Source organism: Desmodus rotundus, chromosome 3, assembly GCF_022682495.2.
Source record: "Desmodus rotundus isolate HL8 chromosome 3, HLdesRot8A.1, whole genome shotgun sequence".
Lineage (NCBI taxonomy): Eukaryota > Metazoa > Chordata > Mammalia > Chiroptera > Phyllostomidae > Desmodus > Desmodus rotundus.
The window spans coordinates 103,631,446-103,652,091 of record NC_071389.1 but is presented as its reverse complement, the minus strand read 5'-3'; the positions used below and the strand labels follow the sequence as shown (position 1 = coordinate 103,652,091).

The following is a 20,646-nucleotide window of genomic DNA, read 5'->3' as shown; positions in this document are numbered from 1 at the left end:
GAGAAAGAATAGATTATAAGCTTTAGAAACTGTCTATAAATTTACATATAAAGTCCTCTTTCTCTCCTGATCAAAACTGTGAAATCTGTGATCAACACCAACCTATAAAAATTCGACAAGACATGGAATATTATATTGGATAGCATGTGGGTTCAAATAATTAGTGTTCTAAGATGCTCAAATCTGTTAATGTCTCAGCACTGTTTTACTGGCTCTATTTAAATATAACCTTGCTCAGTATCATAAACACACCACAAATTAGCATTTTAATAAATGAAATGATGTAGATTGTTGAGAATGAAAGATGAGCATTAACACTTTCACTCAAAAAGCAAACTCAAGGATGTAATTCAGCCAAGTAGGCATTTTAGACATATTTTCTAGTCTTTTTTGTCTCTGCTGCCCGACATGGACCTTCAGGAAAGTGAAACTGGTTTATTCACGTGTAGACAGAAAACATTTTGTCGTTCCATTCCTTCAGGAGAATATTTCTTTTACCCACTATGTAGATGCATAACCTTAATTTTTTTACGTATCTATCTTATTTACTCCCTATAATATCTCTATGAGGATTAAATAATCTTCCATACTTTACTCATGCTGTGCCACACAAAAATGACTTACTGCTCCTTATCTACCGAAATCCTACCATTCTTTAACAACAAGTTCAAGTTACATCTCCTCCACAAACTCTGCCCTCATCAACATACTTTTAACATGACCTTTACCAACCGTGAACTCAAATTGCAATTGTTTTACACATAATAATTTTGGCAATTAATCTATAACCTCTTTTCTGTTACTCTGAACTATATTTACAAGCATTTCCATTACTTCACCTTTATTAGCTTTAATTTTCTAACTAGATTTTAATGGTAGTACCAGGTAGTATATGTTTTATTATTTCTAACAGGTTCCAGCAGATAACAAGATACAATTAGAGAAAGCACAAAATATAGTAAACAGAAAAAAGACATAGATCCTTTCTTTTAAGCTTTTATTGCCATCTAAAGTGGTAAGTCCCTCTGAATGAAAATTATTTTCTTAAAATAAACATCAATTATCTATTTGCTGGTACTTATCTCTTCATTTTAGTAAAAGCCACATAATCCAAATAGCACAAGATCACTGATGTGTATGTTAGCCATCAACATCAATACACTCATATTAAGGAATCACTAAAAATGTCAGTGAACAAAAATTCAGGTGTAAAAAGAGTTAAATTAATTCAGAATCAATCTTTTCAATGAAACACTACGTCATTTTTCATTATAACTGTGATCTTAACAGTAAACATAGTACCCTTTCATTCCAGGTGAAATATACCAATTAAACCTACAAAACTGAATGCTTTGTTTTATAAGCAGTATCTTCTTACATACACAAACTTCTATGTAAAATGTACTCATATAATGTTGAAGAGCTGATAATCTTTTGGTATTGCTGTCATTCTCTACTACTGGTATTTAGGATTTTCCAACATTTTCTCCCCCAACAGTACAGAGGTCTTTTATTTTTTTACACTTATCATGCCATGTATTCATAGGGAATGGGTTCTAGCAGCTCAGGCTCCTTTCCATCAATGCTCACAAAGTATGTTTCTCTGGGTGGAGCAGGCTGGCATTTCAGGTAAACCCAGGTACCTTCCTCTTTGACTTCCTTGTTTTTCTGATCATTTTCCTTCACATATTTTAGAAAGCTATCTCAGCTATTAGAATACTTAATATACCCAATACATACATTAAATTCTCTTGGCAAGAATCCTGCCCTTAACTTCTTTGTTTACAACAATGCCTACTGTATGCCACGTGACACTGTCCAGGGGTGTCCAAACCGCAGCCCAACACAAAATTGTAAATCTACTTAAAACCTTTTTTTTTCCTCATAAGTTTTTGTTAGTGTTTGTGTAACTGATGTGTGGCCCAAGACAACTCTTCTTCTTCCAGTGTGGCCCACAGACACCAAAAGGTTGGACATCCCATAGACTTCCAGTTTTGCCATGGTAACATTTGTGGGGCATTCCTTTTTGAATAATGCCCATCCCCCTGAGCTCTACAATATCACCTTTCTTGTAAATTTGCGTGCATGTGGCCAAAGGAACAACTCCATGTTTTCTAAAAGGCCTAAAGAATATAGAGTGGGTGCCTCTCATCTTTCCCTTTGTGTTAGTCATTTTGACAAATTGCTGGAAGATGTTGGTTCCCAGCCAAAAAAAAACTCCAACCTTTTCCTTGCCCCTAACTAGCAATAGAAATTCACAGAAAAAGTGGATTCAGGGGGAAAAAACTAACTGAAAAATAACAGATGAGAATAGCAGACAGGAAAGCTGGGAGATGAGTGTTTGGGGCCAAAGAAAAGAATAGAAAGTGAAAGCCAACGTCAAGCAAGAATATGACATTTGGGGAAAAATAATAACCGCAAGAGCCCAAAACCTATAGTGACAATCCTGGTTCCTATCTCTGGACAATTAGAATGAGGACTGGAGTCCATTCCTATAATCTGCTGCCAGGCCCCAGAGCAGAAATGTAAGTGAGAAGAAAGAGAATTCCAGAATGCACTCTAACAAAAGTCAGTGTTTCTCTAGCATCCCAAATTGAAAACCTGAGTATTTCTCCCTATTATAGGAATGCCACTGGTAATGTTCTTTCTGGTCTATTGAAAACCTCTGAAGGCTAGGCGGTTTGCTGAACAGAAAAATAGATACAATAGAAAAGAATTCTAGTCCTCTTGGAAAGTCAACTTTTAGGTCACAATTCACATGTTTAGAAATGACATGATAGGATAGTGGTTTTTTCAATTCTCAAAATGTCTCTGAAACGGAAAACAGATTACTAAATTTTTACAGATATAACACGTAAGATTCAAAGGTCTATTAAATATATATAATAAAACAAGTCAACAGAAAGCAAACTCAATTTTTCATGTTCAGCTACACTAACATTGTACAGCTCCTCTGGACATATGTAGTTATATAGTTTGAAAATACTTTGGCAAAAAATTAATATTAAATATTAATAAGTTATGAACAACACTGTATGTACACTTGCCTTCACTACAGAAGGGTCTCTTAACGCCAGAGAAATTTACTGTTTCGTGAAGAGTCTTCTCCTCTTGACAGTACTCGCAATATGTAACTATGCAATGCAGCTTCTTATAGTCGTCTGAGCAGGTTCTGCTGCAGAATTGATGCACTTTATTCTAAATGCACAATGGGAACCTTGGTAAGCAGAGAACAACCATCTCGAGAACAAGATTAAGAAATAAATAAGCCACATTTACAGAAACTAAGTTAAATCATGTACCTACTTAATATTATCTTCCTTGGGAATACATTTCTGATAGACCACAGACACCTAGTTTAACTAATTCACTGAGCTCCACAAAAAGTAATACCATTAACTACCCAAAAATTATAATGAAAGAGTTCAAGTATCACCGAAGCAAGAGAGCAATCTGGTGTTGCTAACAGAACTATAGAAATGGGAAGAAAACAATGGAAGATACAACATGGGTAAGCTACAAAAAGATGAAAATTATTGAGTATAGTCAAAGTAGGCTCAATCTCATTCCTATCACAGCTTAACAGTAACAGACCTATTGTGGCTAAGATATTCTACTTGGAGCTATCACACAGTGTGTTGCTAAGTTTGAGACTGAGGGGGCTCCCTTGAAGAGAGCAAGGTTAGTAATTATTTAGTTATTTCTCCTGGCCCCAAACCTGTAATAGCCAGAGATACTTTTCAAATAGGCAGCTGAAGAGGAACAAGTTAAAACCTCCCAGGCAACAGTGTTTCCCATGCTATCGTGGAGGACACAGACAAGGTCTAAACCATGTAACACTAGCAAAGATACCTGATGACCCAGATAAGAAAAAGTGAAAGAGCCTAGGAAGTACCTCAAGTTAGTAAGACAATCATCAGTGGAAAGATGTCCCATCAAGGACATGTAAGTATAAAGGAAAAGAAACTCAGAAGCAAGAGGCCCCAAGTTCTCAATCACCTAGGGGAGCAGGCACAGCGCTCATTCAGTTTGATGGTGTTTCCTAACACCATCTAATACTTACCCTCCACATAAATGAAGCACCACAGCAATAAGACTGCAAAAGCAGCTTGGTGCTGACATGGAGAGGGTGACCTCATTCTCTTCTATTATCAAGACTCAGTTTATGCAGGACCCTCATCTCCCATATGATACTATTCTACGTGCTTGCTCATGGGCCCTTTTTTCCTCTTTCCCCACCATTCCTTTATCCTCTCCTATTGGACCTTCAACATTCTTCTGGCTAGGATATAAGGAGGGTTTTAGTCACTAAAAATCATCACTGGGTGCCATTATCAGTCTCAAAGAATGATTGGTTAAAATGTTGTTGAGACTACATCAATCAAATTAACAAACTAGAAAATTTTCTAGGGACTAAATTATTAAGACAATGAAATTTCAGCTTTCCAAAGTACACTAAAAATTGTGTAGTCTGGTTATGGGCACCACCTTTTACCTAAAATTTCCCAACAGCCACTAATAAGTTTTGGCTCAGGAGCCATCTATTGTCAGTACTACACTTTGTACACCATTTTACATACTACATGCCCTCAAAAAAGGTGGAAGAAAGAATAGCCAAAGATGAACAATACTCAAAAAAGCAATGTTCAGCCCTGACTGGTGTGGCTCAGTGGGTTAGGGTTTCATCACCAGTTTGATTCCACGTCAGGGCCTGGGTTGCCTGCTGGCCAAGTCCCCAATTCGGGGGAAAGGGGTGAGACAGGGAACCAATCAATGTTTCTCTTGCTCATCGATGTTTCTCTCCCTCCCCCCCCTACCCTTTCTCCAAAAATAAATAAAACCTTTAAAAATTTTTTAAAATGAAAAAGAAAGCAATGTTCAGCCAGGGCCATCTTGTCCATCCAGCCACTATTACTACCCTTTATGGGAAGAAAAATTAATGATCAGTTTCTGCTAATGGCAAAAAGATGTGACAAAGTAAATTAATAAAATGGTAAACACAAGAGTCATGAGAAGGGAAAATAAATTCATATTAGGATCCTTTTATTAAAACAAAATTATAAAATGTTAAATGAAAACATGGTAAATGACTACCAAATTCTATTTTATAGGTAGAGGGCAATACAAGATATTAGAGGTCAAAGAAAATATTTATAAGGACAGGTAGAGAGAAGAGATGGTGAAAATACAGTACAGATACTCTAGAAACATAGCTAAACAAAGTGACACTCCATATGCTATTATGAACATAATATATAGTGAGTATGACTTCAACAATTTTTTACATTAAAAAAAATCCTTTGTTGGTGCCACTCCCACATAAATTCAAATATGATGATGCATCATATTTAATGATACTATCTTTTCTTTCTTAATGGTACACATAATCTGAAAAAGTTATCTTTATCCACGAAGACACAGATTCTCAAATGAAAAAGCCATAGTTATTTACCACTTTCTTTACAACTAGATAATAAACATAACAAAATATGACTTGCCTCCCATTCCAGGATTTCTGGCTTTGAACAAAAGGAATTTTTGCAATAGTTGCATTTCAACTGAATATCACTTGGAGCTACAAACTGGCCATTTGGAGATGACTGCATACTTAGAGCCTTAAACAAAACAAAAAACACACTGAGTCTGATGCAGACTTTGGAATTCTTGTCTGTGACAACTGTCAAATATGTAGAAAATATGTTTAAGTATTTCAACACACAAAATTACATTTCTCAATTTTGTCTTTAAAAAGCATACTGTCATTCTAAGTACATTGTCTGAGATGAAAATTCATTTATCACAGGATTACTAATTTTAAAAATATGAAAAAGAATCATACCAATGATTTTTTTTTTTCCTCATTACGAAATCACAAGCAAATAATAGTGATGTTATTTAACCAAGTTCTGAACTAGTAAATAAAAATTTAAACTCTAGGTGCTGGCTGGTTATCTTGGTTGGTTAGAGTGTTGTCCCGATACACTAGGGTTGCGTTGTCAATCCCAAATCAGGGTACGTACAAGAATCAACCAATGAATGCATAAATAAGAGGAACAACAAAAACAATGTTTCTTTCTCTCTCCCACCTTCCCTCTAAAATCAAGAAACAAACTGTTTTTTTAATAAATTTTAAACCCTAACCCCCTGCTCTCTAAGAGCTGACTGACTGCTCTCCTGTCCTTCTTGCATTGTTCCCATCCTTATTCCAAGTCCATCGATGAAAACAGCCCATGTTACTTTTTAAAGGTGATCATTTCTTATAAAAAATTAGGGTGGGGGGGAAATTTATAGACTGGTACTAATACTAAGAATTTATTTTGATTTTATTGTACCTCGAGTTAAAACCATTTACAGGATAGAAAAAGATATAGGCATACATGGGCTTTAAAACTTAATCAAGAAAGAAAAAAAGAAAAAACTTTTAATCAATCTGAGTGGGTAAGTACACTGATACTTAATTTTCATTCTTTAATCCATATTACATAATCTTCTGAATGTATGAAATAGTTCATAAAATTTTTTTCGATGTCGCAGTGAACTGAAAACAACCTTTATCTAATTTTTTAAGCTGCAGTGTGCCCTGGCCAGGTTGGTTGGAGAGTCTTCCTATACACCAAAATGTTGCAGATTCGATTCTCAGTCAGGGTGCTTATAGGAGGCAACCAATTGATATTTCTCCATATCGATGTCTATCTGTCTCTCCCCACCCCTTCCTCTCTCTCTAAAATCAATAAACATGTCCTTGGATGAGAATTTAAAAAATAATTTTTTTAAAACTTCTGCATTGTTCAACACAATTAAAATTTGTGAAAAAATAAAGCATGCAGATTTAAGACAGTAACTATCAGGTGAATAAAATTTTCAAATAAAAAACCACCTTTTCCCTTATTGTTTTCAAAATACCTTCAAGTCCATTAAAATTAATTTTTTTTTTACAAATGAAATACCATCCTATTATCTTATTTTGTATAAAAAAATCATCTTATGAAGACATAGAATTCAAAATTTATGACTGGATTTAAGATAAAGAGAAAGGGAAAATGCTGTTTTCCTATTTGTCAACCTTATATTACTTTTATATGGAGTCACAAAGTAAAGAGGCTGCCTACAGACTTAGTTGCATGCATCCCTCAGAAGTCAGAGTCTAAACTGAGTGTTTAAATATACAATGTACTGTTATATAAGCAGTCTCATCAAATCATGGGCAATACAAGTTTCAATTAAAGAAAAAAGCAGTTAAAACATTTTCAATTAACATTTCAGTTTACCTAACAACATCAAAAAGGAATAAAGTTGTATCTGACAAGCAGAATGCCAACGGCACTGTCCTTCATTCATCTAATTATACTCCTTATTCCTTAATTTCTACTTTATAAAAAGGCAACAAGTCAGTAGCAGTATTACCACTCTAAGGGTGTATCAATGGCCATAATCCCAACTTGCAAAATAAAACTTTAGTCTTGAATATAGGTAATCACCTAACCTCAGCTAAGGATATAAACTACTAACAAAAACATTCACCAGGCTGAATTCAAAACCGCCTCAACTTAAATGATAATAACTGTTAACTACTATAACATACATAAGAGACTAAGTTTTCATTTTAACTAAATTAATGCAGAGCACAGAGCCTGTAACACAAAACTGTTCAGAGCAAATGAACTCATTACTCATGGCTCTGTGCACTGGTGTGAAATATGCCTAATGCCCCAAAATTTTCACAGAGCAGATAGTAAACCTATTCAGCCCACTTAACTAATACTAAACCCCCTCTAAACTATCCTTCCTAGTGGTGAAGGAGCTTAAGTTTGAACACTTCCAGTAATACTGACTTCTAAGACTATCCATATGCCAACTTTGAAGAACTATGTAATTTATCAAAATAAAAAGTTGTTTTCATTTACCAAAATGAAAAATGTCTTCCAGAAATTGATCTTGTATTAATTTAGGGCATACTATAACAAATCCAATTCCCTTTCTACCCGGAATATTTCTAACATACGAAGAAAACGTTTCTGCTCATCAGTTCCAGGCTAAATATACCTATATCCTTCATAAAACGGAATCCCCCCAATAAGAGTCATATGATGTTATTCAAACCATCTACTAAGAAAATATATCAGGCACTGAGCTCAATTTTATTTATTTTCCTTCAAAGTCTATGTCATAAATTCAATTAAAAAGTCAGTTAGATCATCTAAGTAGAGAGCTGGAGGCAGCCATGTCTACTGTTGACTCTAGAATTTCCACCCACCAATGTGACCCTCAATAAACTGGACAAATTAACACATTAAGTAAGCATATTACACTGTTCATTTTCTATGTCTAATTTATTGGGGTATGAGATATGCAAAATAACTATCAAACCTGAAATTTAGCCACACAACTGGAATTGCAAAAGTTATACAGTTTTCCATCAGGCATTGTGGCTTGATATTGAGGTAAAGAGTTTCGCTTACAAAAATGGCAAATAATTCCCAAACCTAGGAGAGAAAAGGTATATATCTGATTACTTTATAAAGTAATAAAGGTTTTTTTAAAAAATCTAAATTGACCTCAGAATAGTTTCTTAATGGAAACTTCTATAACTATCCTTTAAGTTCCAAGATTATTTATCTTAAAAAAAATAACATCATAAAGAAGTCTACTACATCTCCAAAACACACAGACACATGAAAAAAAATCTGAGTTTTAGATAATGTTTGGATGAAAAAACAGTTTTAGCTAAGAGCAGACATAGACAGAACTTCAAAAATAATTGAAAAATTCAATGAAAATTGGACTTATCAAAATTTTAAAAGTTTTCAATAATACACTTTAGTGATAACAAAAATAAAGTTTATGTAGTTAGAAAAGCATAAAGTTTAAGGACAGAAAGCAGTCAGAATATTAGTCATGTTATTAATGTTTTTAAATTCCAAAATTCCAGAAACTTACTTTGTGATTTTGCATATTTTGTCTTGTGACTGTTCATGCAAGCAGTAGAACAGTATGGCTCCATATATCCATTAGGACCTATACACTGAGTCATGTCAAAAAACCTGCACTGTGTTCGGCAACCAGTACAAGTGGTCAGTTTCCCATATTTCTAAAATTTTAAACAGAAAAGGATAATTAAGAAAACCACAATTTAACTTTAAAAAATTATTGTATTTTACACCCTTTCTCTGTGCAAAACAATGTCTAATCAGGATTAATAATGGGTCAGAAGTACAATGCAGCTGTATCAGATTGAATCAAAATTAATGATCTGAGCCAAGTCTCCTTTAAAAAGTGTTTTCCTTATTCATTTAGCAGAATCCCTACATATAACTTACAACTGAAAAGCAAAGAAAGGCACAGAGATTTCTAATTACAACAATAGCACACTTCTTTGTCATCTCACAGAAGAAATTAAATAGACCTTAAAATTTAAGCCTTAATAAAAAAATGAATATGGTCTTTCAGAGAAATAAATTTGAAGACATTAAATACTTGTTCTATTGAACTGCTGTTGTCCAAGCACTTTTGGAACGTCTCTTATAACGGATTTAGGACTTCCAGCCAAGATGGGGGCATGGGCGGAAACACTTTGCCTCCTCCCACAATTAAAAGGCCAACAACAAATTTAAAAACAAAAAACAATCAGACTGCCAGAAAATCGAACTGTATGGAAGTCTGACAACCAAGGAGTTGAAGAAGAAACATTCATCCACACTGGTGGGGGGGAGAGGAATTCCGTTAAGGTGGCAGCTGGAGGACTGGTGCAGGGGAGAAACGGCTGGTGGACTGGGCAGTCTGACATTTGCATGCAGATGAACCGGGAGGAACAACTGGGGAGTGAGACAAACTGCACAAACCAGGGTCCCAGTACGGGGAAATAAAGCCTCAAAACCTCTGCTTGAAAAAATCTGTGGGGGTTGTGGCAGTGGGAGAAACTCCTAGCCTCACAGGAGAGTTCGCTGGAGAGACCCACAGGGTCCTAGAATGTACACAAAAGACCCACCCAGGAATCAGCACCAGAAGGGCCCAATTTGCTTGCAGGTAGCAAGGGAGGTGACTGAAAGACAGCCAAGAGCCAGCAAGTGGCATTGTTCCCTCTCAGACCCCTCTCCCACATACAGTGCCACAAGGCAGATGTGGGTTGCCCTGCCCTGGAGAATACCTAAGTCTCCACCCCTTACAATGTTACAGGCCTGCCAAGACAAAAAGATATGGTCCAAATGAAAGAGCTGATAAAAGCTCCAAAAATACAACTAAGAGATGAAGAGACAGCCAACCTATCAGATGAAGAGTTCAAAACACTGGTAAGCAGGATGCTCACAGAATTGGTAGAGTATGATCACAAAATAGAGGAAAAAGTGAAGGCTATGCAAAGTGAAATAAAGAAAAATGTACAGGTAACCAACAGTGATGGGAATGAAACTGGGACTCAAATCAACGATCTGGAGCAGAAGGACGAAAAAAACATTCAACCAGAACAGAATGAAGAAACAAGAATTCAAAAAATGTGGAGAGGCTTAGGAGCCTCTGGGACAACTTTACATGTTCCAAATCATAGGGGTGCAAGAAGGAGAAGAGGAAGAGCAAGATATTAAAAACTTATTTGAACAAATAGTGAAGGGGAACTTCCCCAATCTGGCAAAGGAAATAGACTTCCAGGAAGTCCGGGAAGCTCAGAGAGTCCCAAAGAATTTGGATCCAAGGAAGCATACACCAAGGCACATCATAATTACATTACCCAAGATTAAAGAGAAGGAAAGAACCTTAAAAGCAGCAAGAGAAAAGGAATGCACATAAGACTGTCAAGCTGATTTCTCAAAAGAAACCTTAAAGGCAAGAAGGAGCTGGAAGGAAGTATTCAAAGACGTGAAAGGCAAGGACCTCCCCATCCAAGATTCCTCTATCCAGCAAAGCACTCATTTAGAATGGGAAGGCAGATAAACTGCTTCCCAGATAAAATCAAGTTAAAGGAGTTTATCATCATCAAGCCGGTATTATATGAAATGTTAAAGAGACATCTAAAAAAAAAAAAAGATGATCAAAACTATGAACAGTAAAATGACAACAAACTTACAACTATCCACAACTGAACTTAAAACAAAACAAAACAAACACACACACTTAGCAAATAGCTAGAACAGGAACAGAATCACAGAAATGGAAATCACATGGAGAGTTATCAGTAGGGAGTGGGGGAGACGACTACACAGAATAAGTATAAATGTTGGATATAAAATAGACATGAGGAGGTTAACAATAGTAGGGGAAATGGAGAAGCCAAAGAACTTATATGTACAACCCATGGACCTGAACTAAGGTGGGGCAATGTTGACGGGAGGGGTGGTGCAGGGCGGAGGTAAGTAAAGGGGAAGAAAAGAAAAATGGGACAATTATAATAGCATAATCAATAAATATATTTTTAAATATATAAATAAATAAATGCAATCTTTTAAAAAACTGATTTACTATCTACTACTGATCTACTTACTTAGAACCTGATTTTTGGCTATTAACCAATGTTAACAATTAGTCAACAGATAATAATCAAATCAATCCTTCTAGTAAGGATGACTATTTGCCAACACTGTTGTAATAGAAATGAGTTAGAATATATGATGGTAAAACACAGGAGGTACACTTTGAAATCTGCTAGACAAAAGCAGTATCACTGAAATACAGTCTTAAAAAAATACAATTTGTATGAACTGGCACATTTGTATTAAAACATTTACTTGATTCACAATTAGATATCAAACATGAGGAACAAAAGCTTCTTAGAGCAACTCTGATCCCTTCTGAGTGTTTACAGACCCACTCATCTGCATACCCAACAGCATCTAGTACAACACGATGATATAATAAGACCTCAAATGTTCCATGGATGGATGAATAACAGATGCCAGGAAGTTGACCATCAGGCCAAAAATAACACAAAGTAGGTTAAGTTTCATGGATAAATTTCACAAGCACCAATGAATTTTAGAAAATAAAGGTAATAAATTGTAGGTAAAAACAATAACCAAAAACAAGTAACTAACATCAGTATCAAAAAAGAAAAGAAGAATGACTTCCTCAGCACAAAACAATTATGTGCAAGAAGGTTCGTTACATTCATTCTGGTATCATAAAGTATAACCCATGCTGCCTATTTCCCATTTACTTAACTATTGCTTCTTAAAGGAAGCCCTAAGTTTTACTTTCAAAGTGGAAACCCACTCATTCTTCAATCTCTGATAGGCTCCAGAAAGAAATATTTATCAACAGCAAAAGAATAGTAACAAGAAAGAAGTAAGAATAGCTATAAATAAACTTATTGAATCTAATTACGATTTTCCCAGTGTTTGGAATGGCAACATATTTTCCTGAGGTCTACATAATAATTGAAATTGTTATACTGGGGAATACAAATCAATAAAACAATGGAAGATGAAAGAATGTTTAAAATCTGATGCCACAGTACAAATCTGGAATACTAGAAACATCAGGACACCTGTCATTGTATTGCAGGATTGCTCCCAGTAGATATGTACATAAGACTTCCAGGTAATAGCGCCTACAAAGAATTCTTTTACCAATAATTCAATAAATGAAATCTCACCATCTAATCTGATCTCGGATTAGTTCTTTTAACTTACTGGAAATGTCCTCCAACTTGAAAATGATTTTATTGGCAGAATGGTTATAATTAATAAGTTTTAAGACATTAACAAAATAAAAAGTAGACCAGTTGAACTAGGTGAAGTAAACAAGGAGCTAAGTAACTGGTCTACATTGGCAAATGCTTTTATCTGGAGAGAATGAGAAGGTACTATCAGAAAGAGAGAACCATTAATATTGAAAATGTTTCAGCACAGCTACTTTCATAGCTACCACTACTTCAAACACAGGACCCATTTAATAGAAAGACATTAGCAAAAACAAAAGAAATAAATGTTCATGCCTTATATGAAAAAAAAAATTAGACTAATAAGCACATTTAAATTTCATGCACCCTATAAATATGTACTGTATGATTTAAAGGAATAAAATTAAATAGAACAAATTTACAATAAATATATTCCCCATTCAGGCATGGGGGAAAATAAACCTACTTACAAATTCAGGGGGGAAAAATGAGGTAAAACAGATAGAAACAAGATACTAGTAGGGTAAAAGGTAAATGCAATGGTGGTAGTTTATAGCACATCGGCTCACTGTCAGGCTACTCACTGAGAAAAGATGCCTTATATTTTAATTTTAACCAATTCCACATGAATATCAAAATTAACCATCACATGATTTAAAAATTCCCCTAATTTTTCCTTTTATATGTAAATAATACATTTCACTTAGAACATTTTGACCAAGCAAGTGAACCACATGTATAGATGAACAGAGATAAAGGTTTCATGTACTTGTTGCAAATTTAATCTAGGAAAATCAGCACATAACCTACTTCCTAGCCCGATTCAACTACAAATTAATTTGGGTCTATGGTATTATATGGAAAAAAATGTATTATCCTTATGTGCAATAACATCTACCTGAAATGTGGCATTCTCTTTCATTCTAATTGGAGGCAACAAAGCACATTAGTTTTAGCAGAACCTGTGAATTTGTCAATAATAAAAATGTCCCGCTTTTTGTATAGTACTGGCAGACAGGTCAATCTATCATCACGTTCGACATTACTTCAAAAAAACACTGTAGTCGCCCTCGCCAGTGTGGCTCAGTTGGTTGGAGCGTCTTCCTATAAACCAAAACGTTGCAGGTTCGGTCCCCAATCAGGGTGTATGCAAGAGTCAAACAACAGATGTTTCTTTCCCTCTCTCTCCTATCCCTTCTCCCTAAAAATCAATAAGCATGTCCTCAGGTGAGTATAAAAAAAAAAAAAACACTGTAGTTATCAACCATACTATTTTATTACTTAGTGCATAATAAAGTATATATCACACTTGGAAAAATCTAGAAAAGTTTTGATAACTATTTTGACTAATATATTCTACCTGTAATAGTATTTCATTTTATACATTTAATAACCTTCTGAGAACTGGTCTATCCATATTACTAAGGGAGTCAAAAGCACAAAAACAGTTAAGAACACTGATCAGAGAGACTGGTGATGAAACTTCAACATGACATGATATTGCACTAATTTTTACACTAAGATTAAAAAAATAAATTCAAGTAAAACTTATACATCATTCATCCAATAAAACCCTAATAATCTCTCTTTATTTTTAAGATGTTCATGCAGAGGAAAAAAAGGGTCTAAAAAATTGACAAACCATTGTGTTTTACTTTTCCTCATTGCTGTATAGTTTTATAATTTTTTTCAACACACATATACTACTTTTATTTTTCAAATTTTTCTAATTGACAATGGATGCTAAAAATAGTGGGTGAAAAGTCTGCTGAGCAACAGGATCTTTATAGAGTATAACATATCCACCAAAAAATTTAATAAATACAGAGAAAAGAATAGCAACTGTACCCTGGATAAATTCGATAGACATCTCCTTAACTAAGTGAACCAAGTAAACATACAGACACCATGTGCCCTCTGGTATGATGCACTAAAACAAATACAGTATCACTTATGAGGTATTCATGCCAAAAAATGCATGACTTCCATATACACCTGACAAAGTATCAGACAAACCCACACTAAGAGGCACTCTACCAAACGTCCTACAGTATTCAAAAATGTCAAGGTTGTAAAAGACAAAGACTGGGGAACTGTTTCAGTTTAAAGCAGGCAGCACTTCCACCCTCAACCACAATGGAGTAACAGGCACTAGATGTAATCTCCCACCTTTAATTACTAGGAAACTAGACAGAAGGCATGAAACAATGGCTTTCAAACACTGCACAAACACAAAATAACTCGTTATTTAGAAATTTTAAAAATTAAGCTGTAGAAACAGATCTAGAAATGACAGGATACAAACAGTATATAGAGATACTAAAAGAGCTATGATAAATATACTGCTAGAGTCAAGAAATCAGTACAGAAAAACATGAATATGAGGCACGGAATAGAAGATATTAAAAAGACCCAGAAAGAACTTCTAGAAATGACAAATACAAGATCAGAGATAAAAAAATAAGCTGCATTTTATTAAGTTTGTTGGATTAAAATTAGTAAACTCAAAATATGGTAACAGAAACTCTTTAAAAGTAAGCGAAAAAGAACCTAAAAAAACACTAGTAATAGAGTCCCAGTGATTACAGGACCATAGCAGGAAGTCTAATATACCTGGAATAGAGGTCTCAAAAGAAGAGGGGTGGAGTGAGAAAAAGGCAAAATTTTGATGAAATAAGAGCCTATGACCCTGGATTACATGGAACTCAGACTACTTTGTATAATTTTTTTCTTCCATTTGCTATAAGGAACGTTAAAGACAAAATGTGAATAGGGTCTACAGATTAATGAGACAGCAGTATCATATTAAAATAAAATTCCTTATTTTGATCATTTTACTAGTCACAATTATTCTTAAGTGTATGCATTTATTATGCATGTGCTAATTCATCTGGATTAATGAGAATACAGATTTGATTTTGAACAAAACATTTTATTTATTTATTTATTTATTGAAAGAAGAAAGTTTGTGTATGTCATAGAGGTAAAGTAAGAAAACAATTTGATATATTTTAAGTGCATAAATTTTAACATACAAGCATGTCTTGTTTTATTGTGATTCGCAAATACTGAGTTTTTTACAAATTTTGAATACCTTCCACGAGCAGAAAGATCACTGAAGGCTCAGATGACAGTTAGTACTTTTTAGAGATAAATTATTTTTTAATTAAGGTATGTACGTTATTTTTTTAGACATAATGCTATTCCACATTTCACATACAGTATAGTAAAAACATTACTTTTCTATGCACTAGGAAACAAAAAGCTCCTATGACAGTTTACTGAAACTATGCTTTCAGTAAACTTTTGCTTCCTTGCGGTGGTCAGGAACTGAAGCCCAACATGTCTGAACCATGCTAACACTCAGAAAGTTCAGATACACCTTAACAACAGTGGCAGTGCATGAAACTGTTGGACCTTAACCTCTGCTACATTCCTACTTACCTCAGGCTGCATCAGGAAAGAGTCTTGCATGTGATCTCGAACCTCCTTCAGGAAGCTTGGATGGCTACCTACCTAAAAAAAAATAAAAAATTTTCAAACACTATAAAAACATATAAAGAAAGACTACTACATTGAAAGATCAGTAAGCAAGATATAAAAGTTGATTCTTAAATTACCTGTTCTGTGACTTACAAATTCATTCCAACTTTTGAAAATGCCTATCTGTTGTAGCCCCAGTGCCACTGCCCAACTTAGACAAGAATTTTTAAATAAGCATAATTATCCTATAGAAAAAAATCAGGATTGGCTGGGTGGAAAAGGGCAAAGGGGAAAAAATTGGGACAATTGTAATAGAATAACAATTAAAAAACAAAAGAAAATTCCTCTTGTTTCAGTCTGGTAGTAAAGGTCTGCTGGCTTGCACTACATTCTGTTTTCATTTTTCATTCTCTTTAGTTTGTATTTATGTGATTCTAATTGCTGCATTTTGTTTTTACATTTCTAATTACTATTTATTTTTACATAGTGGTATACATTTTTGTTAAACAGAACTTTTAATTTTGTTGTAATTTTGTCATACCAGAAAAAATTTTAATTTAGGGCTCTGATAGTAAGTGATTTCCTTGTATTTGACTTTAAGCATAACACAATGATGGAAAAACTCTTAAGCTGCATTTAGTATTTTTAATTGTATAATAATTAGCATTTGTAATTTCATCTAATAAAGCATTTGTGGCCTAATTAAAAGTAAATAAATAAATCACTTAATTCTAAAACAATATAATAATGGGGTAAGGAATTAAAAATACAGCCTTTAATTTGGCCAGCCTATAAGTAGACTTTGCAAAACATCGCTTATTTCTCTTAGATGACAAGATCTCATTAAAGTCCATTAATACTTATGATGATATCAAAGCATTTTAAATTAAGTAAAATGGATGTTATGCAATTACAATTTTCATCATCTACAAATGGGTTGTTTTGGGAACTTATTTGAAAGAACATATGACAGTTTCCAGCCCAAATTTACATCCTCAGTCCTTGCAGAAAGCAGCCCGCTTTCCATGAAAGTCAAGATATTCTGCAAGAAAATGGAAGTAACTGAGAGAAGTGTTAAGCATTTTATACAGTCTCAAGTACCAGCATCTGGTATACTCTAGAAACTAATTAAGCAACAGGGACATAGGTAACAATGGCAGCCAAGTTCAATGTGAGAGACAAGGATCAAGAGGGGAGGAGAGGGACAAGAAAAGATCCCTAGTTCCCAAGCTCCAGGAAAAGACATCACTAGAGTGTCTTGTGCAGTGGTCTCTAAACATGTCTGATTGTGCTCCTTTATCAATAACAACATATGCGTGGGTTCCCATTTATTTACTTATATTACATATTATTAACAGAGTATGGGAATTAAGTATGGGAATTAACAATACAGGAAAAACAAGAATGTAAATGGAAAGAGACAATCAATAGATGCTAACACTGAAAATGCAAAGATGTTAGAATTAAGCAACACACAAGCAGCCATAATAAAATGGCTTCAACTAGGAACGAAAGCCACATAACAATGAACAGAGATTCTTATCAAAAAAATAGAAGACAGATGAAGAACCAAATGGAAATTGTAACTGAAAAAAGCTGTGATAAAATTTCTTTTTTTTTTTAATTCATGGTCAGGTATGTCAAAGGAACACATGAGCCAAGTGAAAGTGCTCTCAATGGCCAAAGCTAAAAAATTATGAGCAACAAATTACATAAAGCAGTACTACATTATTACCCAAAGTATAAAATAAATACCCATGAGTCCCTCCTGATAGTAATAAATGACTGACTAAATTAATAAATGTAGGAGACCAATTTACTATGCAGAAAAGTCCCAGTTATCTATATATTGCCCACTAAAGGAGAACATGATTTCATTCCTAAGAGTACAACATGGAAACAGGGAGGGTGGGAGCTTCACAAAGGAGAATTCTGACAAACACTATGTAAGCAAGGTAATAACACCAACTTCAACGGTCATAAACCATGCTGATAGATTTGCCCTTGTATGTGATGAAAATGGCAACAGTATGCAAGTAGACACCTCTGCAATCTTCCCCCTAAAAACCCACACCCCAGTCCGTCAAATGATGACAAAAACATCAGACAAATTCCAACACAGAGGCATCTTAGAATATACCTGACTCCTAAAAACTGCCCATGGTCAAAGAAAAAAAAGGGGGGGAAAGAAGTGGGGAATGAGGACTAAAAAAAATGTAAAGGTCGTCAAAAACAAGGTATCTGAGAAAATGACACAACCAAGAGGAGCCTAAAGTGATCTGATTACTGAATATAATGTGGTATCCTGGATGGAATCCTGAAAATAAAAAACATATTATGAAAAAATTAAGGAAGTTCAAATGAACTATCAACTTTACCTAATAGTATTACTATCATTTGATTAATTATAGGTAATATAGCATACTAATTAAAAGTATGAATAAAAGTGACACTGCGGGGAGGGAGGACTAAACATGAAAGCTCTGTACTATCTGCTCAATTTTTCTGTAATACTAAAACTGTTATAAAAAAAACTAAGCATTAGTAAAAAATAACAAAAACCTCTAAAAAGAAAAACCCCAATGGAGGAGACTAATAGCAGAATGGAGGAGACAAAAGGAATAATCAGTGAGGGAAAAACAAAAATTATCCAATCTAAACAACAAAAGAAAACAGATTTGGAGGGGAAAAACTTTTTTTAAATGGAGCCTCAGGGATCAGTAGGACTATAACAAAAGATGTAACTTTAAAGGAAAAAGAAGACAGGGCTGAAAAAAACATTCAAAGAAATGTCTGAAAATATTGCAAATTAGGCAAAAGACAATAACCCACAGAAAGAAGAGTCTGAGCAAACCCTAGAAAGGATAAACCAAATCACAATACAAATTTCTTTAAAAATCTGAATGAAAATTGGAATTAAATTAAAATTTGAATAAAAAAATAAAAAGAAAAAAATCTTGAAACCAGCAAAAGAAATGGAGAAATACAATTGGAATGACAGCCTAGGAAGACAAAAACTTTTAGACAATAGACCCTTTACTCCATCCAAATACCACAGAAAAAAATGTGGCACCAACTCCACACCCACACCAGCAAAGGCCAAGTAGAAGCCTAGACTTGCACCTCGGCCGGGCTTCAATACAATGACCCAGCATCCAGCCAGGGTGACAGCACAAAAAGCCAAGTAGGGAGCCTGAACTTCTGCCCATTAAGAAGGAAGTGGTAAGTTCCCTACCACCTACCTCCTGCACCCTCAAGATGAATATTGATATTGAGAGTCAGGACTTTCACCAGTAACTACCAGTAGTAAGGCCAAAATTACAATTATAGAGACTGAAAAAACAAAGGTAAGTGAATAAAGTCTAAGGGAACTGTGGGGGCAGATCAAGCAGACCAACACGTGCACTATGAGGGACCCAGAAGAAAAACAAAACAAGGTTGAAAGATTATTTGAAGAAATAATGGCTGAAAACTTCACAAATTTGATAATGAATACAAATCTACAAGCCTAAGAATCACAACTTACAATTGGGATAAACGCAAAAGAGACACAACAGGATACATTACAATCAAACTGTTGAAAGACAATCTTGAAAGCAGGAAGTACCAGGAATCCTCAGTAAGATTTCCCACCAATTTTTCACCAGGAAACACTGGAGACACTAAAGGGCAGTGATGATGACATTATATGAAATACTGAGAGAAAACACCTTTCATAAGAGAATATATATATCCAGCAAAACTTATCCAAACATGAAGGAAAAATAAAGAAATACCCAAGTAAAAGCTGAGGGAATTCTTACCACTAGACCTACTTACTCTACAAGAAACGCTCGAGAGTCAAAGATTTATGCTGAAATAACAGTAACCTGAGCAGAATGAAGGAAAAAGATCTTTAGTATAAGAAACTCCATGGGCAGCCCCGGCTGGCATGGCTCAGTGGATTGAGCGGACTGCAAAGCAAAGTATCGCCAGTTCAATTCCCAGTCAAGGCACAGGCCTGGGATGCAGGCCAGGTCTCCTGTAGCAGGTGTGGGAGAAGCAATCACACACTGATGTTTCTCTCCCTCCCTATCTCCTTCCCTTCCCCTCTCTCTAAAAATAAATAACTACAATCTTTAAAAATAAAGAAACTACATATACAAATACAAAATGTAGTATTTATCATATTTTTATAAGTACACTTTTTATTTCCTACATGATTTTCAAGACATAGAAAAGAATTGTAAATCTCTGATGTCAAGCATATAATGTTTAAGATGTAATTTACTCTCTCATAAAGGAGGATGAGGCTATACAGGAACAGAGTTTTTAATTGCCAATTAAGTTGTTTTCAAATCACATTAGACAGATACAACATAAACTTATGTAAATGTAATCCCCATGGTAATCACAAGGACAATATCTAAAAATTATACACAAAAGAAAATGAGAAGAGAACCAAAACAATTCACTACAAAAAAAAAAATCAACTAAACATACAAAAAAGGCAGTAATGGAGGGAATGAGTTACACAAAAGGTATTAGACATACAGAGGGGGAAAAAGGGCAAAAAA

The 20,646-nt window shown here is 34.6% G+C and overlaps 1 protein-coding gene across 3 annotated transcripts in view; it reads right to left on the bottom strand.

The window, feature by feature from the left end:
• ZMYM2 (zinc finger MYM-type containing 2) overlaps positions 1-20,646 on the bottom strand; it is a 127,229-nt gene that overhangs the window by 39,582 nt on the left and 67,001 nt on the right. For all 3 annotated transcript variants that reach the window (XM_024551028.4, XM_053920693.1, XM_053920695.1), the window contains 5 exons: positions 16,052-16,123; positions 8,938-9,088; positions 8,368-8,483; positions 5,499-5,615; positions 3,048-3,198 (listed from right to left, as the gene is read on the bottom strand). In XM_024551028.4, coding sequence (XP_024406796.2) covers positions 3,048-3,198; positions 5,499-5,615; positions 8,368-8,483; positions 8,938-9,088; positions 16,052-16,123 — 607 coding nt within the window. The remainder of the gene's footprint in view (positions 1-3,047; positions 3,199-5,498; positions 5,616-8,367; positions 8,484-8,937; positions 9,089-16,051; positions 16,124-20,646) is intronic.